Consider the following 20,881-nt stretch of genomic DNA (forward strand, 5'->3'; position numbering starts at 1 on the left):
TGCCATGAGTGACATTTGGCACTTGCTCACTTGTCTGTTAACGACCACTGGCAAAAGCCTTGTGGGCAGCATAAGGTCTCAGGATTAAAAGTGTGGATGATAAAAGACTTGTACAAGGTAACTCTGTCTTGGTTTGGGGCTCTGAAACAGTGTCTGCTTGGGGGAAATGTGTTTCTTTGGAAAGACAAGTTGGTTACAAGCAATAAGCCAGTTCATTTGTGTCGTTGTGGGTACTCTGTCCTGTCGCAAACAGCTGGTTTGAAGCTCGTGTTGCTCTGCTGCCCTGCTGGAGACAGCAGCGGGAGTGCTGCACGACAGCCCCTGTTAATGCCGAGGGCACGTGTGGGGTCGGACACGCTGAGCCCCCCGCCCTGTCTCTGGTGTGCTGGGAGGGGGTCAGCGCTGTGATGGATTAACTGGCACGGGCACAGGAGGCTGCCAGGGGCAGCCCGGGGGCTCCGCTGTCCCTGGGCGAGGGCTGCGGGAGTTCAGGGGTCCCTGTTCCCGCGAACTGCCCTTGTGCCCCGGGCTGGTCCTTGCGGGCTGCAGGGCCACCTCCCTGTCCCGGCCCCCCATCCCGAGGTGGCGGCGGAGGGTCCGCTGCCCTTCGCAAAGATGGCTCCCCCCGCCCCTTCCCTTTCTTGACGTGGCGCGCGCTGCCCGACTCAAAGATGGCGGGGGGGCGGTGCGGGGCGGCCCCGCCTCCCTCTCTTCCTAACCCCACCCTCCCCTCTGGCGGCGCGCGCGGGCGCGGGGATGGTGGCGCGGGGTTTGCGCGCGCTGCGCGTGGCGCTGCGGGCCGCGGGGCGCCGCTTCGGCACGCGCCCCGCACGCGCCCCCGCCATCGACTACCAGGTACCGCCGCCGGAGCGCGCGCGGGGGGCGGGGGGCGGGTCACGGGGCCCCGCACAGCGATGCGGCTCCGGTACCGCGCGCGGGGCGGCCGAGACCCGCCCGCCCCTCCGCCGCCCGCCCCCTCTGCCGGGTCCCGCAGCCCCGGGCCGCGTGTCCCCGCTTTCCGCTCTGGGCACCCCGCAAATCGCCGCGCCCCGTGGCAGCTGCGGGCGGCCCCGGCCTGCAGCGGGAGCCTCTCCGACAAGTTGCGGTGTGTCCCGGTGCCACGCGGCCGCTCCAGGCGTCGTGGGCACGATGGCGGTCGCCCGGCGTGTCCCCCCCACCCCGGGCAGGCGGGAGCGGTCCTGCCCGCGCTCCCCGGAGCAGGAAGCGCCGCCGGTGCCAGTTTGCCGCTGTCGGGTGGGCCAAGGTCCAGCTGCCTGGGTCGGGTGTTCCCACTCTGGGGACACGGGCTGGGCCCATGCCAGGGCCCCGGTGCAGCGCCAGCCCCACATCCCGAACCGGCGTGGGTTTGGTGGGCTCCTGTCCCACGTGCGCCATGCAGATGCAGCCCTGCTGCTTCGTTAGCTCTGCTGCTTCATTAGTGCCGCTCGTTAAACACCGGGCGTGTACTGGAGCGCTGCCCGCTCCCGCCGGCGACCTTGTCCCACTGAGCAGCAGTGGGTGCCGAGCGCTGGCCTGCCCTGCGTGGGGTCAAGGGGCGCCTGGAGAGGGGCGGGCAACCCCTGCCCATAAGTAGCCCGTCCCTGTGACGGCTCTGGCGCTGCCGGCTTGGCCCCGCGGTGCCATGGCGGAGATGCTGCCGGAGTGGGTGGCCACATGCACTGCCGAGGGGACCGAGCCCGATTGGGTGGGTCAGGGTGTGGTGGGCTTGAGGCAGGCTGGGTGGTGGTGGGCACCATCCTGACCACCGTGGGGGTCTTTCCAGGACGCAGTCCGGATGCTCAACACCCTGCAGACCAACGCCAGCTACTTGGAGCAGGTGAAGCGGGAGCGTGGCGACCCCCAGGTCCAGTTGGAAGCCATGCGGGGTTTTTTGGAGAGGAGCGGGCTGAAGGTGAAGGGGGATCCCTGTCCCTGTCCCCCTATCCTGTCAGCAGTGCCGCTGTGCTCGGCACTGGCGACCGCGGGGGTCTCACAGGGTGGTTGAACTCTTACAGGTCGAGGACCTGGATCGACTGAACATCATCCACGTCACAGGGACGAAGGGCAAGGTGAGGCGGGTGGGCGGCGCTGCAGAGGACTGGGGGGATGAGGGGGAGCCGCTGGCTCTGTGGCTCTGCTCGCCCCTGCCCTGACACGGGGGGGCTTTAACGCCGCCGTCTCCTCAGGGCTCAGCGTGCGCCTTCACTGAGCGCATCCTGCGCAACTACGGGCTGAAGACAGGCTTTTATAGGTGAGGAGGGGGGTCAGGAGGGTTTTGGGGGACCAGTGGTGCCGTGCCTGACCATTCCCCCTGCTCTGCCCTGCCCCAGCTCCCCTCACCTGGTGCAGGTGCGCGAGCGGATCCGCATCAATGGGCAGCCCATCAGCAAGGACCTCTTCAACAAGTACTTCTGGCTGGTCTACAACCGCCTGGAGGAGACCAAGGTGGGGGCAGCAGGGCTTGTGGGGGTGGTCCCTCCCTCAGGTCCCCCCTCCTGGGGCCCCGTGTCCCCACTCTGGTTGGGGGTGCCCCGTGCTGTCCCCTCACGCCCGCTCTGCCTGGCAGGACCCGGTACATGCCAGCATGCCGGCATATTTCCGCTTCCTCACCATCATGGCCTTCCACGTCTTCCTGCAGGAGAAGGTAAGTGGAGGCCTCCAGCTTGTGATGGATTGGGGACATCAGGGAGGGGGGACATAGGATTCAGTCCCTACTTGGGGCAGAACTTGCATGGGTTAGGCTGCTGTGGCTCTAACCAGGGGATGCTGTGCCAGGTGGATGGTTCCCCAACAAATGGGAGGTGTGTTCAGGTGTGGGTTTGGAAGGGGTGGTGACAGGGACCTGGCCCCACCCACATCCCCAAATCCGTGGAGACACATATTGCTGGTGGCCCTGTGGTGGCTCCAATGTCCCTGTGTCCCCAGGTGGATCTGGCGGTGGTGGAGGTTGGCATTGGTGGTGCCTATGACTGCACTAACATAATCAGGTAGGAGGTGGTGTGGCTGAGCCTTTCTCCCAGGGCTGCCAGGCCCCTATTGGGGTGGGGACAGTGGGGACACTGCCATGCTGCATCCCCAGGGCACCGGTGGTGTGTGGTGTCTCCGCCCTGGGCATTGACCACACCAGCATCCTGGGAGACACCATGGAGAAGATTGCCTGGCAGAAGGGGGGCATTTTTAAGGTAGGCAGACCAGGTCATCTCATGGTTTTGAGGTGTGCTACCCTGTGACTCTGAGCTCCTGTGTGTCCCTGAGCATCCCCATCCTTCACAGCCCGGCGTGCCGGCGTTCACTGTGGCACAGCCAGAGCGACCACTGGAGGTGCTGAGGGAGCGAGCCCAGGAGCGGAAGGTGAGCTGGTGGCGGGGGTGTGGATTTGGGGGTACCCTGTGGCGGGGGGCTCAGCCTCCTCTCCTCGCAGTGTCCCCTCTACCTGTGCCCGGAGCTGGATGAGTTCGAGGAGGGCTGCCAGACGCTGGAGTTGGGGCTGGCAGGTTCCCACCAACGCTCCAACGCCGCCCTGGCCCTGCAGCTGGCGCAGACGTGGCTGCAGCGCCGCGGCTGCCAGGGTAAGGCAGGGGGACGGGGATGGGGGGCAGACCCTGCCGTGGCCCCCAGGGTCTCAGTGAGGTACCTGTCCCCCCAGGTCTTGGGGAGCTGAAGGAAGTGCCACCAAGCACTGAGCTGGTGGGGAGGCCGGTACCGCTGGCTCCTGCCTTCCGCCCCACAGATGCCATGATCCAAGGTGCAGTATGGCCGTGCCAGGAATTCCCCTCGCTGTGTCACAGGGGACATGGCAGGGAACCCCAGCCAGTGCCACCTGTCCTATAGACCACAGTCTTCCCCACACTGGATCCCCACGGGGTACTAGTGCTGGGGAGGGTGTAGGAGGCCCAGCCATGCCCTGTGTCTCCCCAGGCCTGCGGGACACAGAGTGGCTGGGCCGGACCCAGGTGCTGTCCCACGGCCCTGTGACGTGGTACCTGGACGGAGCTCACACCACCAGCAGCATCCAGGCCTGTGTCCGCTGGTTCCGCCAGGCTACCCTCAACCAGGACAAGCTCCATGAGTAAGGAGGGGACACAAGGGGGGATGTATGCCAGGGGGGCATGGTGGTGGTGCTAGGAGTCCTCGTGGGGCGTGGGCCACTTGCCCTTTCTCCCCGCAGCGGCTCCGAGGTGCGTGTGCTGCTCTTCAACGCCACAGGGGACCGGGACACGGCGGCGCTGCTCAAGCTGCTGCTGGTGAGGTTTGGGGGAGCACAGGGTGGTGGTCTCTGTGCCTGAGTGCCTGGGCTCTCTGCCTGCCCCGGGGCCTGCTTTGCTGTGGGAGCAGGGAGCCGCGAGGTGGAGCTGGACCCCTGTCTGTCTGTCCATCTGTCCACCCTGCTGCCCCTGGGTGTATCCCACCTCAGCTGCCCTTGCAGGGCTCTCGCAGTTCTGGGTGTGGGGACAGGACTTGGATCACCCCGCCCTGGGCTCTGTAACCACCCTGGTGTAGGACTGGCCCCAGGGGAAGTCCCATGGGTGGGTCCTGAGGGTTCCTGCAGTGATGACCCCCCCTCTTCCCCCAGCCCTGTCACTTTGACTACGCTGTCTTCTGCCCCAACTTCACGGAGGTGTCAGCGGCCAGTAACGCGGGTGAGTGCTGGGGAGCCAGGGTCTCCCTCGGCCCCCCCTCATCCTGATCCCCTCCCTGACCGCCCCCAAATCCCCTGATCCCCATCCCTCCCAGACCAGCAAAACTTCAACGTGACGCTGGAGAACGCCCTGACCCGCTGCCTGGAGAACCAGCGGACGTGGACCCGGCTGCTGGAGGAGAAAGGGGGGCAGGACCCCTGGCTCCCAGCTCCCCTGCGGGTGGGGGGGCTGCTGCAACCAGCCCCTGCCCGAGGCTCCCTGCTCCTCGTGCCCCCAGCCCCACGGCCCCTCAACTCCTCAGCCCTCGTGTTCCCGTGCCTGGCCCAGGCACTGCGGTGGGTGGCACAGGGCCGGGACCCCCATCTGGCAGCCCCTGCTGCCTCGGGGGCTCACCCCCACCCTGCTGCCAGCAGTGGGGCTGTGCTGCTGCGGGAGGCGGCCGCCGTCCGTGTCCTGGTCACTGGCAGCCTGCACTTGGTGGGGGGGGCCCTGCGGCTGCTCGATCCTGCGCTCGCCCAGTAACTGGGGGGACGGGGCTTTGCACTTGCTTTCACTTGAAGCAGCAGTTCTGCCCCCGATGATGCTCGGAGGCATCCGGGGGGGGCATGTGGGACCCCCTTGCCCCACCCCGGCTCAGCCGTTTTCACCCCAGTGCCTTTCACCTGTGCCCTGCTGGGGACACTGCCCGTGTGGGGGATGCTCCTGGCCCACATTCTGCTCTTGGTGAGACTGACTGGGGGTCCCCTGGGTCTGGGGGGGCTGCCCCAGGCTGTGCTGGGGTCCCAATGCCCAGGGGGCGGTTGGGGGGGGCAGTAGGTGGGAGCCTCAAGCTGTGGCGAGGCTCAGTATCAGGGCAAGAGTAATTTAACATAGGGGAGATTTTTATTATTATTAATAACAGTTTGTAACTTGTATGGGGAGCGGGGGGGTTGTGGTGGGTTCTGCCCATTGCCCTGTGGGAAGGCAGCAGCCTTGCACCCCCCCACTCTGAATAAACCTCTTGCTGCTCCCAGTGGTGCCTGTTGCCTTCTTGGGGGGATGCAGGAGGGGCACGGGGGTCACCCCAAGTGCTGGGGCATGTCCTGGGGGCACCCACTTCTTCCCCCCCCATTTTATGGGGAGCCTTGGGGGAGGCTTTGGCAGTAGCTGCTCTTTCTGCCTCCCCCCTGCAGCGGGGGACCCCGGGGGGGTTGCAGGGTGCACCCCTCCCGGTGTGGGCTGCCCTCGGGGGGCCAAAGCATTCACTGAATGAGTAACGGAGGCCCCCTCTGGGCTCGGCCTGAGATTTGGGGCAAAAAATCAGCTTAATGGCACCGGGGTGGGTCCCCAAGTCCGTTGGCCAGGGGCTGTGCGGGCTCGGGGGGGCCCGGGGGCGTCAGGCCATGCTGCTGGTGGAGCAGGGAGTGCTCTGGGTGCTGCCGATGCTGTGGTTGGTGCTGCTGCTCTCCGAGGCTGGCGCCGTGCTGGAAACCGGCTGCAGTTTGGAGATGGGACCTGGCTCACGCCGCCCGCCATGGGGCCGGGGGGAAACACCAAGGGGAAACCACACTCAGGGCGAGTGGTGGTGGCCTTGGCTTGTCCCCACAGGACTTTACAGCCCTCATGCACAAACCCTGGTGGGCCACTCCCCAGATGGCCCCTGAGATGGAGATGAGCATGGGGGACCATGGTGGCACTGGGAGCTGGAGGGAGGGCAGGTGGCAGAGGGCACCCCAGGGTAGTAGAAGAGACCCCAGGGAGCTGTGGACACCTGGAGCAGGGTTATTCCCCTATGGCATTGCCAGGAGGGCTGTACAGACGAGGGTAATGGAGCAGCCTGGTCCCTGGCTCACCTGGGGATCTTGACCAGGGGGAAAAATGGGCAACCCAGTAAGGGACATGTATGTGGCCCCCCCATCCCACCGTGGGGGTCCCCAGGGGTGGTGGATACTCACGGGTGCGCGAGTAGATGCACCAGAGCCCAGCAGTGAGGAGCGCTCCGATGAGGAAGGCACCAAAGGTGATGCCCAGGACAGCGGCCAGTCCCAGCCCACGGCCTGTGGGAGGACAAGGCCGTCAGCACCTTCCCACTCCCATTCTCACCCTGGCCTCCTTCCCTGTCCCAAAACTCACTGTTGGGTGGCTGCCAGGTATCCTTCACGGTCACCTTCAGGACTTTCTCGAAGTTGGTGTTGTTCTGCAGAGGTGGAGGTTGGGGTGAGAGGCAGGGAGACACCTGCACACCCCGGGCAAGGGAACAGGGCTGGGAGCTGTCCAGGCTCTTTGAGAACCAGGGCATGCTGCTCCTGGATGGGCTCCATCATCCAACAGTGTGGGACAAACTCGCCAGGCTGGGACTGGCGTGGTGGCATCGCAGGGTGGGGGGGGGGGGTTACACTGACCTGCAAGCCGGCCTTGCACTTGAGGGTGGCAGAGAAGGGGGTGCGTCCGCCCTCGGGAACGGCGTAGGTGAAGCGGAAGCGCCAGATCTTCCTCCCGTGGCTGCTGGGGGGGCCCTCCAGCACGGCCACCCCCGCTCCACGAGCCTCCCCGCCCTGCACCAGCAGCACCGGCTCCTGCCCCGGTGCCACCAGCCAGCAGTCCTTCAGCTGCAGGTCAGCCGGGTGGTCGTCCCACAGCATGGACGCCTGCCATGGGTAGAGTGGAATAGGGGGACGCCATCAGGGTCACCAGCCTGGGAATGGCTGGACTCCCCCAGCCCGGGCACCGGGATGACGGCAGTACCTGCAGGAAAGCCTCCTTGTTGACCTCCAGCTCCGTCTGCGGCACCTCGAAGGCAGCGGTGGGGAAAAGGCGCAGGAAGAGCTCACGCGGGATCTCGCACTGGAAGGCCACCTGCAAGCGGGGACAGCGCTGAGGCCGCGCCTGGCACCCAGCAAACCCAGCACCCAGCCAGCAGTGGCATCGGCACCCTTCTCCCACCTCCAGGCACACCGGGAAACCCGGCTCTTACCCGTATGTCCTGGAGTTCTGTGCCCTTGGACAGCTTGATGAGGAGCTGCGAGAAGGGCAGGAAGGTTGGGTCAGCCAAGTGGTCCCCACTGCCAGGGTGTATTGTCCCGCTTGGATGGGATGGCATGGCATGGGAGGGTCCCCCCATGGGATGGGATGGAACAGAATGGAGCCAGAGCCCCACCCACACCCCCCTGCCATCTCATGGATGTTTCCAGCCACGCAAAAGCAAGGAGGTCCTCGTGGAGAAGCCCCACCAGTCATCACTGAAGCCTTCATGGGGCATCTGCGGGGCTGGGGGCAGCACCCCCAGCTGGCCCCTACTCACCTCATTGTTGGCATAGCCCCTGCCCCCCAGCAAGGTGCCACAGTGGCTGAGGGGGCTTTTCAACATGAAGTGGGTTGCATTTTTCTCTGCCTGGCAGCTGATGTCCCTCAGCGTGATGTCCTTGATGTCCAAGTCCTTGATGACCTGGGGAAAAAACACACGGTGGTCATCCACTGGCTGGGGACAGCCCTGTGCCACCCACCCCGAGCACCTGGAGGAAAATGTGATGTAGGTGGGCACTGGGACCTCGCCCCTCTTTCCCCCTCACCTTCAGGTGGGACTTGATGATGGTGATCTCCATGGTTTCATCTGTGCATGTCCAGGGCTTGAGCAGGAGCAGCAGCTGGTGGGGCTGCAGTTCAGGAGTGGGGGTCAGGCGGGTCATGGGGGTGATCGTCTCAGTCACCTTCTTGGCCGTCTCTGTGGGACAGGGAGATGGGAGTGCTGAGTGGGGGTGCTGGGACTCCCCACCCCACCCAGCCCTGGGGCTCTGGGGGCCTCACTGTTCTCCTGGATCTCCACGCTGATGCTGGTGGTGGCGGGGATGGCGGAGTAGGAGGCGATGATACTGTAGTTCTTCTCGAAGGCTTTAGCGATGAGGCCCTGCTCCGTGTCAGGCAGGAGCTCCCCAGGCAACAGTGTCGGAAAGATGGTCATGATCTTGTAGTTCCCAGAGGCCTGCAGTGGGAAAGGGGGCAGCACAGAAGAGCTAAATGGGGATGGGGCATCTTCTGGGTTTGTCCCTGTTAGGAAGGGTTGCAGCAGGGGGGCTGCCATCTCCCCATGTTTAACTTCCCCAGGTGCCCTCCTGCCACCCTGCCCGTGCCACTGGCATCTCCTGAGTGCCTGGCAGACCCGTTGGTGGGGGTCGTGGGGGAACACATGTCCCAGTCAGCCTACCATGACCTGGATGTTGCACTTCTTGAAGGAGAGAGACCAGGTCAAGTTGGCCCTGCTCTGCAGGATAAGGATCTGGTTGCTGACGTGATTCTCAGGACAGCTGAGGGACAGGTTCACTTCTGTGATCAGGGAGCTGCAAAACCATGAGAGCCCCCTCTCAGCATCAGCATTTCACGCCAATGGCCCCCATATCCAACTTGAGATGCGGGGCTCTGCCTTTGAGACACCCCAATGTCTTCCCAAGCATCTCCAAGCATATCCCATCCCTGGGATGTGTGGGCACTGTGGTACCTGGGCTCTGGCTGCAGATGGATGATGTGAGCGGCCCTGGTGCTCTGGGTGTCCCCACGTGAGCAGCTTTTCACCCCGTGGAAAAAGACCTCAGTCTCAAGGTGCAACATGGCATTGAAGTGGTTCTGGGGGAAGCAGTTCGGGGGGCTGCTGGCGTCTGTGTAGATGGAGAGATCGACAAAGCCAAATCAGGCTCAGTGGGTGGGGAGATGCTCAGAGCCATCAGTCCCCGTGGCATCTCCTGGGGAATGGTGCTTTGCCCCGGGGGGTTGTCAGCCTTCTGGAGCAAGAAGATCAGTCCAGCCCCCCAGTGCCAGCCCCCAGCCCCACACACCTTCTCCCAGGCGGAGCTGGACCCAGCGGGGATCCCGCAGCTCGCTGTAGGATGTGATGCCCCCGTAGGTAGACTGAGCCCAGTTCAGCAGTTCCTCCTCGCTGGAGGCCATGAGTGGCTCTGCGGTGGTCCCCGAGAAGAGGTGGGCATCCTGTGGGCCGAGAGGCAGCCTGAGCCAGAGTGGGGGGCAAGGCTCATCCCTCCCTGGTGTGGGTTGGCATGGGTCAAAAACCTTTCCCCCCAGAGTGCAGGACGCAAGTGTGAAACTAAACCAGGAGAGCATCTTTGGAGCCTGGGCTGGGGGTCACCCTGAATGAGTTGGGGTTTTCAGGGACATGGGCTGGGAGTGGCAAGAGCAGCCGGCGGCACGCGGAGGGCTTGGCCCACTTTATTATTAGCCACAAACAAAGCAGGAGGTTTATTTTGCTAACAAAGCGCCCGACCCCGGCTCAGCTCGCTGGAGCCAAACCCCATCCCTGACCTTCCTCTCGCCGGCTGGAGGAAACGGGAGCTTTTTCCAGCCCTGTGCGTCATTCCCTGCCTGGCCAACCCTGTGCTCATTGCCGGCAGTGGCCAGGAGCGTCCCCTCCTCCCTGGGGCACCACAAGCATCATGTCTGGGGATGGGAGGGACCCAAATCTCTCTTAAGTGTCTCCATTGATGGCCCCAGCCCTGCTGTCCCCTGGGGTTGCTCCTGGTGTGGGGCTGTGACACTCACGGTGTGGATGAGCAGGTGTGGGCACTGGGAGGTGATGTTGGCAGAGCAGCGAGCGCAGAAGAGGACGAGCACCGGTGATCGGCTGCAGGCATCGGCTCCTGGCGTGATGGACACTGTCAGCAGGACAGCAGGGGCCTGCGGGGGAAGAGGAGAGTGTCACCACTGCAACCACCAAGCCCCAACTGCCCTCACCTCCCTGGTTGCCCCTGGAGCCAGAGGTAGCTGGGAGAGACCTCGGACAGGAGGCAGCCATGGCTGGGTTCAGGGGGCAGGCAGGGGGATGCAGGGATGCCACATGGATGTGTACCCACACCAGAAGGCAAACACCCCCTGGCTCCCCCAGGCAAGGGACCAGAGTATCCCTACCTCGAGGATGGTGGGGTCCAGGACATCCTTGAGTCAGAGACTGAGTAATCTCTGCACTGGGCATGAGGGTGTCACCCAACTGTGGACTGGGGTGTCCTCACACTGGAGAGTGGCATGTCCCCACACTGGGGACTGGGACTTTCCTATACCAGCAACCAGAGTATCCTCACACTGAGTACTAGGATGTCCCCACACCAAGGACTGGGGTGTCCCCATGCTGGGGCCAGAGAATCCCCACTTTGGGCACTGGAGCATACCCACTGTAGGTACCAAGGTGTCTCCCACCAAAGACTGGAGAATCCCCACCCTGGGCACCAGGACATCCCCTCGGCAGGTTTCCTAGCCCTGTCCCAGCACCGTGCAGCCCCTCTAGGCTTGGGACCGGCCACACTGGTGTGCAGGGATGCCGGGGGCACAGCGATGGCACACATAATTCCTCGTGGCTAGCACTGCCTGGTGGCCTCCAGCCGGAAATCCGGATGGGGAAGTCGAAATATCAGGCGCTAAGTTTGGCAACTGCCTCCCGAATCACGGCTTGCAAAGTGCTGAGCCAGGCAGCGGGCAGGGAAAACCAGCTGGGGACCAGCCGGGTGGAGGCAGCTGCTAGTGCCGGGCACAGGGATGACGGGATGAAGGCTTGGGCATCCCGGCCTGGTCATGGCCCCGTGGGTGGCCGAGGACCCCGGGTGGCCCCGGGAGCTGGGGAGGAGCCGGTGGCTGTTTTTCCTGCCGCGTGTTTTGTGGCGCTCCATTGTTTGGCTGCGCGAGTGGCGGGAGCCTCGGCGCTCCCGCCGCCGCCTTTCGGGTTATTTTTTTTCCTTTTTCTTCTCTCTTTTTTTTTTTTTTTTTTTTTTTTTTTTTTTTTTTTTTTTTTTTTTTTTTTTTTTTTTTTTTTTTTTTTTTCATCGTGGGGATCTGCTTATAGAAAGCGGCTTCCAGTAATTCTTCTATAAGTGGAGCCGCGTCCCTGCCCGGCTCCCCCCGCCCGCCGCGGGGCTCGGTGCCTCAGCCGTGACATCAGAGCGTGTCCCCTGCCGCCGCTGGTGACAACCCCGGGGCAACCCCGGCCCTGGCACCTGTCCAGGCTGCCAGGGCCAGGTCACACCGGGCTGGGGCAGAGGGCCCCTTGCAAAACCCACCCTTCCCAGTGCCTCCTGTCTTGGCTCCCACCCCCGCCCTGAAAAGCAGAACTGGGAGAACTGGGAGGTGGCGGGGGTGGGGGGAGCGTGGCGCCGGGCAGCCCGGGGCTGGGCCAAAATCGGGTGCTGGGTTTGTGGGGCCCCAGCCAGCTTGGGGGGAGCTGGGCTGTGCTGCAGAGCCGCTGTGCAAATCCACGTGCTGATGCAAACCCACTCAACAGCGCCAGTCAGCACCAGCACCAAGCCCTGCCACTGCTCTGCACCCGTCCTTGCCAGAAGGCACCCACAAAAGGGTTATTGCCCCATGGCATGGCCATGCCAACACTGGCAGACAGGTTTCCACTTGCTTGGGTGCCTTAAAGCAATGTGCCTCCTTCATCCCTCATTCTTCCTTCCATCCCTTTATCCCTCCCTCCATCCCTTCTTCCATCTCTTTCTCTATCCTCCATCCCTTCCTCTTTCCACCTTCCATCCCTCCCTCTCCAGTCACCATTGGGTACCCATGGCTGTGCCAAGCTCCTGAGCCAAAACCAGGCCACCTCCCCGGGGAAATAGGGTGTCCTGGGATGTCCAGCACAAGGACATCTGCCCCAGCAGCACGGGCTGTTAGAGAGTTTGCCACTAAAGTCTTTAAACTCCCACTGGGGACAGAGATGCCCATGGATGTGCTGGGAGGGGAAGCTTGGCAAATGCATCATAGAAGAGGTTAATCCAGGTCCTCTCACTGCTCCTTACTTAGAGGAAAGTTTTGACAGCCTGCCTGTGAGGACAGTGAGGGGGTGACAATGCTGTGGTGACAGTGTGAAGTGACAGTGAAAGCTGATGGTGCCGGAGTGATGCACCGGGACCCCTCTTGCTCACCTTGGACCACTTGACGCTGAGGACATGGACTTCGTGGTCGGTGCTCAGGGAGCCGCTGCTGACGCAGCCCCGCGGCACGGTGCTGGTGGTGTAGGAGAGGGCGATGGGCGACTCCCCCGTCACAGGCTGCAGGTCGCAGCCCTCGGCTCTCCCGGTGTCTGGGCGGAAAACAAGAGACCGTCAGTCCCCGCTGCACGGATGTGGGGTGACAACACATCGGGTGACACGACGCGGGAGGGGGCTGAGTGGCCGCGCCAGCCCCGGCACTGCCCCCGCGCCCCTGACCCGCGGCCCGGCGTCACCACGGCCCCACGGCCAGCGCAGCACCCCCGGGACCATCCGCTACGTGTCTGCTCGGGGCCCGTCCGCCACCGCCAGCCCCCTCCGCAATCACGTTAATGACTCTTGGATCCGGGCTGGAAAAATCTGCTGTCCCTGCTCGGCGCTGCCGTGTGCCAAAACTCGCACCCGGCCGCCCCGAGCGCTGGGGCGGTGGCGGAAGCCCCCCCGCATTCACCCCCTGCTGCAGGAAAGTTGGAAGCGCAGGTATGGAAATGGCTGTGAAGCTCATCCTCCGCGGGCGCCGAGGCGTGAGCTTTGCCCCATCCCGAAGCTCCCGGCCGTGCGCGAGCGAGTGGGGCCGGGCCGGCGGCTGCCAAGGGAAATCCTGAGTGCAAACAGCCATTTGAAGGCCTGATCCTGTAAATCCCCACGTGCCTCGGCTGTTTCCTCTGCCCCAGGCAGCCCTGCTGCGATCAGGCTGTTCTCGAGCTGGCCCCTTGAGGTCCTGCCGGCACCCACGGGGGCTCAAAGGGAGCTGGGCAGGATGGAGCCCTGTGGCCACAGCTGGGGGCTTCCCTTGGGATAACAGTGCCTGAGGCACTGTGTTTCCTTTGGAGGTGGACACTGAGTAACATCCCCTCTCGCCCATCATTTCCCATCCCTGGTGGCTCCAGCCACCATACTGGGACATCACCAGACCCCACTCCAGGGATGCCCAGCCACCCCCATAGGGACTGGGGCTAAAGGGTGTGATGCTCCAGGTCGTTGAGGTTTTGGGATGCGGCACCTGGCAAAGGACCGCTCATACCATGTCATACCCATCACGGTGTCCCTGGCCCGCGTCTCGCCACCGGGGTGGTCAGTCCGTGGTGGCAGGGTCACGGCACAGACCCCTCCGGTGACGCTGCCACGGGCCCACTCATTGTCCAGCGCTTCCTCCCCCCAGCGTGGCGGCCGCGCGGCCGGCAGCATCGGGAGGAAGATAAACAGCCGCTTATCTGGGCGCCACAGGCTGTGTCCCTCTTCCCTTCCACTCCTGCCCTGACGGCACTGGGCATGGCTGCGCGGCCCCGGCACTGCTGGGCAGAGGACGGGGCAGCTCGTCACACCTCCCGCAGCATCCTGCCGGGAGGTCAGGCAGGGCCAGGGGCCATGGCTGGGCTCACCCCTGGCACGGGGCAGGGATGCCAACGGAGGGGGATGCGGGGCAGCGGTGCCAGTCGGGCACTGTCTGTCCCTGGGGAAGGCAGCGGGCTCCAGCATTATGTCAGGATCAGATAAGGGGGCTCAGCTGGGCCGCCGGGGCGATCAGATAAGGGCACTGTTATTTTTGTACTCCAGGAAAGGGAAAAAAAAATTATAAGAAAGAAAGAAAAAAAATCCACTTTATGTTTTTCCAGTCGCCTGCCCTCTCCCTTGCTTTGACACAGCTGAGACCAGAGAGCAGGAATGGTCCCACTGTGGCTCCCCCGGGGCTGATGGCACAATTCCTGGGTTTTTGGGAGATGAAAGGCTCTGGGCAGAGAGCAATGCTGGGGTGTGGGGTGAAGGGTAGGGGTGGACCTGGCGGCGCAGAATGCCCATGGGACGGGCAGCGCCACTTTGGCATCCCTGCATCCGGCTGCGTCGCCTCAGCACTTGTGTAACGAGCTGACCCAGGTGACCCCATCAGGGATGGACCCTGCGCCGCAAACTTGAGAGGGAGTCGTCATCCTCCGAGCCACTGCTGGCTGCTGGACCACGCAGAGGTGGCACTGGGGCCCAGATGACGGGGTGGATGGGACCAGGCTTCGGGCCTGACGCAAGCCACATCATTCCTGCCAGTCTAAGTCAGCTGGGTGCCGAGAAACCTCTCCCCAGGGGTGGGAAGGGATGACTCAGCACCGTGCTCACTCTGTGGGGAGCAGTGCTGGTCCCTGCTGAAGGGCACAAAGTCCCCCACTTCTGGAAGCCTGTGCCCACAGCACTGCACACACTGAGGGCACCCAAGTCCCACGGCACAGGTCAGGTCCTCTGTGGGCACTCCTGGCCCCACAAGTCCCTGTAAGGGAGAAGCAGCAACTGGACAGGATGTGGTGAGTGGTACAGGTAGGCAGGACAGGGACAATATGGACATGGACTATATAGCACAGCTAACTCAGGATGGGGACCATACAGCACAGCTACATAGGACAGGGACAATATGGCACAGTCACATGGAATGGGGTCCATATAGCACAGCTGCATAGGTTAGGAGTGGTATGGCCATAGGAGATGGTCTATATGGCAACATGACGCAGGTCAGGGACCATACAGACACAGATACACATGACAAGGACTTTATAGCTCCATTACATAGGACAGAGACTGTATGGCACAGCTATGTCAGCTAGGGACTGTAGAGCACAGTCAGGACGAGGACTGCACCACTCAGCTCCGTGGGACAGGGACAGTGTACAACAGCTGTATAGGATAGGGACTGTATAGCACAGCTATGTAGGATGGGGATTATACAGCACAGCTAAATAGGACAGGGACCGTAGGGACAGACACTCAGGATGGGGACCATATGGACTCAGCCCACATAGCACAGCCATGCTAGGGTGTATATGGCACAGCCATATAGGATGGAAACTGCAGGGGATAAATACAAAGGACATGGACTGTATAGCACAGCTATGTAAGACAGGGATGACATTGCACAGCTGTGTAGGATGGGGATCAGACGGCACAGCTATGTGGTATAGGGACTTTACATCACAGACAGTGAGGACAAGGCCCCTGTGGCACAACGACACAGGATGCAAAGCACACAGCACAGCTATAGGATGAGGACTGGACGCCACAGCTACAGAGGACAGGGACCTTTTTGCACATCTACACAACATGGGGAACCACATGGCAAAGCTACAGAGAACACAGACCTTATCACACATGTAAACAGGACAGGGACTGTATGGCACAGCTATAGGATGGGGACTGAGCCTCACAGCTACACAGGACATGGGACTTACTGTTCATCTACGAGGATGGGGACTACATGGCACAGCTGTGGGGGACATGGCCCACATGGCACAGCCTCACCGGACAGGGACTGTCTGGCACTACTTATATTATAGGGTTGTGATATAAGGGTGGGTGTCAAGCCTGGCTGTGGGGTCACTCACTAGTGCTGGCCCCCGAGGTGGCCAGGAGGGACTGATCCAGCCAGGACACACAGTGCTGCTGGCCCTGGACCCTCAGGCAGCCGCTGCCTTCCCAGCTCCCTTCCCCTCTGCCAGCAGGCCATGTCCCCACAAACCCAGCTCCCTGCTCTCCGTCAGCTCCGATATCCCTGGGCATGACCCCCTTGAAATTCCCCCCGTAGCTTTGAAGGGACCTCGGAGTGACCCAACTGCTCCAGAGGCAGCCAAGCGTCCATCTCCTTTTCCACGTCCCATGCGTGTTTTTTCCCATTCCTCCCTTCCAGCTCCGTCCCCATATTCCATGCAAGGCTTTAGGTTTTTTTTCCTGTTTTTTTGCCCCCAGGTCTTGATCAGGTCCTCCACACCCCACGGCGCTGGGAGGCCACCAAAGCCACTCCAGACCCCGCTTGTGTCATTGCCTCGGTCGGGGCTCGGCAACAGCGTCTTCAACACCTCCCGCACCCTGGTGACGCAGCCAGGATTCCGGGGGTCCCAGGGAGTGGCCGGGCTGTGCTGTGTGCGTTCCCGGAGCTCGGGGTGGGTTTCTCCCTCATCACCCTCGGGGCCGCCCCCCAAAACCTCCTCTCCCGGCGGTTCTTGGGGGTGACACCGTGCGGGCACAGACGGGACCCCTTTGGCCACCGACCCAGAGTCGCCGCTGTCCCGTCCCGGGTGTCCCGTCCCGCGGTCCCCACCACGGTGGTCCCACCACGGGGGTCCCGTCCTGCGGTGCCCCCATCCCCACTCACCCGGGCGGCCGAGCAGCGCCAGGAGCAGCGGCAGGAGCGGGGCGGTGCGGGGGGCCATGTCCGCCTGCGGCCGCTCCCCGGGAGCCAGCGCGGAGTGCGGGCGGCGGCAGCGGCAGGAAACCGACTCCCTTCGGAGGAGGGTCCGCGGCGGAGGAAATGCCGCTGGCGGCGCTGGGGCCGGGCCGGCGGCGGGGCGGGGGGGGGCGGAGAGGACGGACCCCCCCTCCCCCGGAGGCGCCGTGCCTCAGTTTCCCCCCAGAGCCCTGCGGGGCTGCGCCTCCGGAGGGGCGCGCTGGGAGCGCTCTGAGCAGGGAGAGGGCGCTGGTACTCGGGGGGGGGGGGGTGTCCCCAGGGACCCCCAGGGCTGGCACTGGTGTGAGGGGTGGGACACAGGGGCTCTGGTGATGTCCAAGCCTCCCAAATTACATCCAGTGATGGGTATGGGGGGCTACCCCAGGCAATGGGGACAGGGACGATGAGAATGGGAGATGCCCCCCCAAGATTCAGCTCTCTCTGCTTTCAGCCAGCACCCCAGTGGGGTCACCGTGTCCCAGGCCAGTGGCTGTCCCATGGCCCAGGACACCCATTCTGGGGCCATGGGGCAGGTGGAGGCCCCCCAGCACTGCTGCCTGCCTTGCCTGCACCCTTGGCCAGGCCACAGCCAGGGCTGCCCGAACACCCCTGCCTGGCAGGCAGGTTTGGGATCAGGACGTCCTTTGGGGCAGGGGTGTCTGGGCAAGGGGGTCACAGCCAAGCACCGCCAAGGTGGGAGCCATGGGGCGTTTGGGGGCACCCAGGGACCCACCCCCTTCTGCACCTCTGCCCCATTCCTTCTGCATGTGCCAGTGGCTGCTGTCCGAGGAGAGAGCCCTCACACAGCTATTGGTGGGCCTGGGACCCCTGCCCTGGGGGTGGGCACAGATCCCCGGGGGTGCTTTCCATCCCGACCCTCGGTTCACGGGCATGGGGACAGAACGTGGACCTGCCAGGGAAGCCAGCGACGCCCGTCCCCACAGCCAGGATGTCCCCGGAGATGTCGGTGACCCAGGGTGAGCAGAGCCATCTCCCATGACAGAGCACTGCCATCTCCTGGGGACCGCGGGGACGGGTGCTCACCCTGGGATGGGGTCAACGATGGACCAGGCACAGGGTCCTCTGGCCCTCCTGCATCCCTCTGCCCTTGGTGACACCGCAGGGTAATGAGCAAGAGACCCTCGGTGATGGTGGCAGCTGCAGGGTGGCAGAGGGGGGTGCCTGTGACTGTGGGGTGGCTGCATGTGCAGTCCCCTGCACCCCATTCAACCCAACCTTCTCCCCTCACACCTAATGGGGTGGCCCCAACCTTTCCAGACAGAAGAAAAGCATCTAAACCCCAACCCCAAACACCCAGAGGCTGTACTGGGGAGAAAGGCAGGGCCTCCATCCCAGCCCCACTGCCCTGCTCACCACCTGGGGAAACTGAGGCACACTCACAGTACCCCCAAAGAGGGATGTGGGGTAGGCACACGAGAGACAGGCCACCCCACTCCCCAGCTTCAGGCCACAGTGCCCCAAACCACCCGACCCCCCTGATTCCTTGTCCCCACCGGCACGAGGCAAACGCCCGCCGGCCCTGGCCCTGGATCGCTGTCCTGGCAGCGTCCCAGCCCTGGCCGGATGGCTGCATCCTTCCTGCCCGCCTGCCTCCCCGCAGTGCCCCGGGCTCTGCCGGTGGCTCGTCGCCCCCCGGGCACAGGGCTGACGTCGGAGCAGCCTGGAGGGTTTGGGTTTTTCGTCTTGGGGAGTTTTGTTTTTTCCCCCTCTCGCTTCCTTTCTCCACTCTGGCTCCGTGGCCTCGTGGCCTTGGCTGACCCCGGCACTGCCGCCCCTCCCAACCCCCAGCCCCCTGGCTCTGTGCCCAGCTCCCAGCAGCCCAAAAGTAAGTGGTGGGGGGCCCTGTTGGGGTTGTGGCTCTGCTGCCTCCTGCCCTTGCCGTGGCTGGGTAAATCCCGGCCCCAAGCCCCACTGCAGCCCCTGTGCTGTGGCATCGTGCCTGGGCAGCTCTGTGGGTGCTGGGAACCCCCCTAAACTCCCTGTCCTCCGCACCAGCACCCCCAACTGGGTCCTGCTGGGGGCCTGTGACTCACTCTCGTGAGGACCCCTACCCTGTCCCCCACCCACCAGGACATGCAGCCTGGTGGCCAGGCTCACCTGAGTGTCCCTAGCACATCCCTCAGCCCCTGGGGACAAGACAGAGTTGGCACTGCTGGCAGTAAGTGCCCAGGCAGGGAGCACCCTACTCAGGGTGGCACTGTGCCACCTAGAACCATCACAGTGCAGCCACCACATACCCCAAAAAACCCTGACAGTCAACAAGAAGCAAGGAAATGCCAAGGCATGAAAGTGGTGGAAATCCCCATCCCAAATCCGGTCGCCTCCAGCCTCTGGCAGCCAGCGGGAGAGCGGAGGGAGGGGAAGGGACGCATGTGCAGGACATGGCTCAGATGCTGCCGTGTCTCCAGACACACCCCCAGAGCACGAGGGGGCTCAGCAAGTGGGACGGGACGGGGTGAGCGGGATTGGCTGCAGGACGCAGACACAGGCTCCCTGCGGGCTACGGATTGGGAAGCCGGGGCGAGCGGTCGGGATGCTCCCTCCCTTCCTCCGAGCACAGCATCCCACTGCCCCGGTGGGATAAACACCCGCTTCCTGCCCTTAATCAGCTCCAGAGGGGCAGGGGGGAGTCAGAGGGGGAGAAAAAAAAAAAAAAATCTCTGGAAAGAAAAACTCATTTCCTGCGACAGAAGAAAAAGATAAAGTCTGGGTTCATTAAAGTGAACTTTACTGGGGAGAGACGGGAAAGAGCCAAACACAATGTCCTTGAAATTTCCTCCGCATGGCTCCGTCCACGAAAACAGGATAAAGCCGCTTCCGCTGTCTCTGCTGGAGTGCACTTGGGGGGAGTGGGGCCGGGGGGTTGGTTACAGGCAGTCGAGGTGGGTGCAGACCTGCTGGAAAACTTCCTCCACGGAGCCCTCGGCGTTGAGCTGGGTACGGAGGGGGTTAGCTGGGGGGATCACCCGAGGGCTCTCCCCTGGGAGCAACTGGAGCTCTTCCAAGGATGGATTATGGCCATGGGTGGAGAGACCGGGGCTCATTTAGGGCAAAGGGGTGCAGGCCATCCTTGGAGGGAGTCTCCATGTTGGGAGTGAGAGGGGTCAAGCCCACCTCCAACTAGCCAGGACTGAGTTTTCCCCTTTTCCTCATCGTCCCCATCCATTACTTCCCTTCCCCTGGGACTGCACAAGCACATCCCTGCTCACCTGGCGGACGATGCCTCTGCTCTTGTAGAAGGCAATGACGGGCTCTGTGGCCTTGTAGTAGGTCTCCAAACGCTTCTTGATGGTCTCCTCGTTGTCGTCCACTCTCCCGCTGGTCTCGCCTCGCTTCAGCAGCCGTTTCACCATCGTGTCCTTCCCCGCATCCACGTAGAGCAGCAGCGTGGGGGGGGCAATCTGTGGGCAGAGGGGACATGGTTGTCACCCACCCAAGTTGGTGGTGAGGTGTGGTTTGGAGAGATGACGGTATTCAGCATGAGGGTCACAGATGCCCCCACACCATCCTCTGCCTCCCTCCACTGTTTCAGTGTCCTCCAGAGCCGTGCAGATGGAAGCAAAGGGACACCGTGGCCAAGCCCTGGCTCTCTGCCATCACCATCATGTCAGCACTGTTGTCACCCTCTGTCAGCCCGCGGACACTCTGGTCCCTCCCACTGCACCATGGGCACAGGCTGTTCCCAAGGCAGGGAGCCCTGCTGGTTGGGATGGTGCCAAGTTTAGACCCGGCTGGGATGTGATCTTCATTGGAATGGGGAGTCCAGGTTGCTGCTGGATGGAGTCCCTGTGCCAGGACGGTGTGTGGCATGGCACAGCGTGGCATGGCATAGCACCAGCCCTCACCTTCTTCTCAAACTCCTCTCCCTGCTTCACCTCGCGGGGGTATCCATCGATAAGGAAGCCCTTGGACACGTCCGCTTTGGCCACCATGGCGTCCCGCAGCATGTCCAGCACCGTGTCCTGGGGAGGGGAGGACAGAGCTGCTGCGGCTGACATGGACAACGTGCCCCCCACCCTGCACCGCTGACCCCTGCTGCAAACCCCACCCTGGGGTGGCAGGGA

The 20,881-nt window shown here is 63.3% G+C and overlaps 3 protein-coding genes across 8 annotated transcripts in view; 1 reads left to right on the plus strand and 2 right to left on the minus strand.

The window, feature by feature from the left end:
* Positions 1-803: 803 nt before the first annotated feature.
* FPGS (folylpolyglutamate synthase) lies at positions 804-5,652 on the plus strand. 5 transcript variants are annotated; one of them, XM_027877829.1, is made up of 15 exons: positions 804-855; positions 1,784-1,912; positions 2,016-2,069; positions 2,187-2,251; positions 2,331-2,445; positions 2,567-2,644; positions 2,926-2,987; positions 3,080-3,182; positions 3,274-3,351; positions 3,422-3,569; positions 3,647-3,745; positions 3,919-4,069; positions 4,169-4,244; positions 4,574-4,640; positions 4,735-5,652. In XM_027877829.1, exons 2-15 carry the CDS (start codon positions 1,796-1,798, stop codon positions 5,160-5,162), a joined length of 1,641 nt encoding a protein of 546 aa, XP_027733630.1. In that variant the 5' UTR covers positions 804-855; positions 1,784-1,795; the 3' UTR covers positions 5,163-5,652. The 5 variants fall into 5 exon arrangements, with proteins under 5 accessions (XP_027733630.1, XP_027733631.1, XP_027733632.1 ...); XM_027877830.1 differs by lacking the exon at positions 804-855 and adding an exon at positions 903-925; XM_027877831.1 differs by lacking the exon at positions 804-855 and adding an exon at positions 1,132-1,264.
* On the minus strand, positions 5,504-16,821 carry ENG (endoglin). Its single transcript, XM_027877825.1, has 15 exons — positions 16,725-16,821; positions 12,530-12,687; positions 10,164-10,298; positions 9,446-9,596; positions 9,112-9,268; positions 8,821-8,953; positions 8,424-8,598; positions 8,189-8,340; positions 7,921-8,064; positions 7,594-7,638; positions 7,365-7,475; positions 7,022-7,267; positions 6,753-6,816; positions 6,575-6,676; positions 5,504-6,134 (listed from the first exon to the last, which is right to left on the minus strand). The coding sequence occupies exons 1-15, from the start codon at positions 16,780-16,782 to the stop codon at positions 6,016-6,018; spliced, it is 1,950 nt and encodes a 649-aa protein (XP_027733626.1). The 5' UTR covers positions 16,783-16,821; the 3' UTR covers positions 5,504-6,015.
* Positions 16,822-19,522: 2,701 nt separating this feature from the next.
* Positions 19,523-20,881, minus strand: part of AK1 (adenylate kinase 1) — a 4,372-nt gene continuing 3,013 nt past the window's right edge. For both annotated transcript variants that reach the window (XM_027877840.1, XM_027877839.1), the window contains exons 4-6: positions 20,663-20,779; positions 20,027-20,218; positions 19,523-19,750 (exon numbers count right to left, since the gene is read on the minus strand). In XM_027877840.1, coding sequence (XP_027733641.1) covers positions 19,685-19,750; positions 20,027-20,218; positions 20,663-20,779 — 375 coding nt within the window. In that variant the 3' untranslated portion in view covers positions 19,523-19,684. The remainder of the gene's footprint in view (positions 19,751-20,026; positions 20,219-20,662; positions 20,780-20,881) is intronic.

Source organism: Empidonax traillii, unplaced genomic scaffold, assembly GCF_003031625.1.
Source record: "Empidonax traillii isolate 1590-97213 ecotype Southwest subspecies unplaced genomic scaffold, ASM303162v1 scaffold34:size3740991, whole genome shotgun sequence".
NCBI classification, from domain to species: Eukaryota; Metazoa; Chordata; class Aves; order Passeriformes; family Tyrannidae; genus Empidonax; species Empidonax traillii.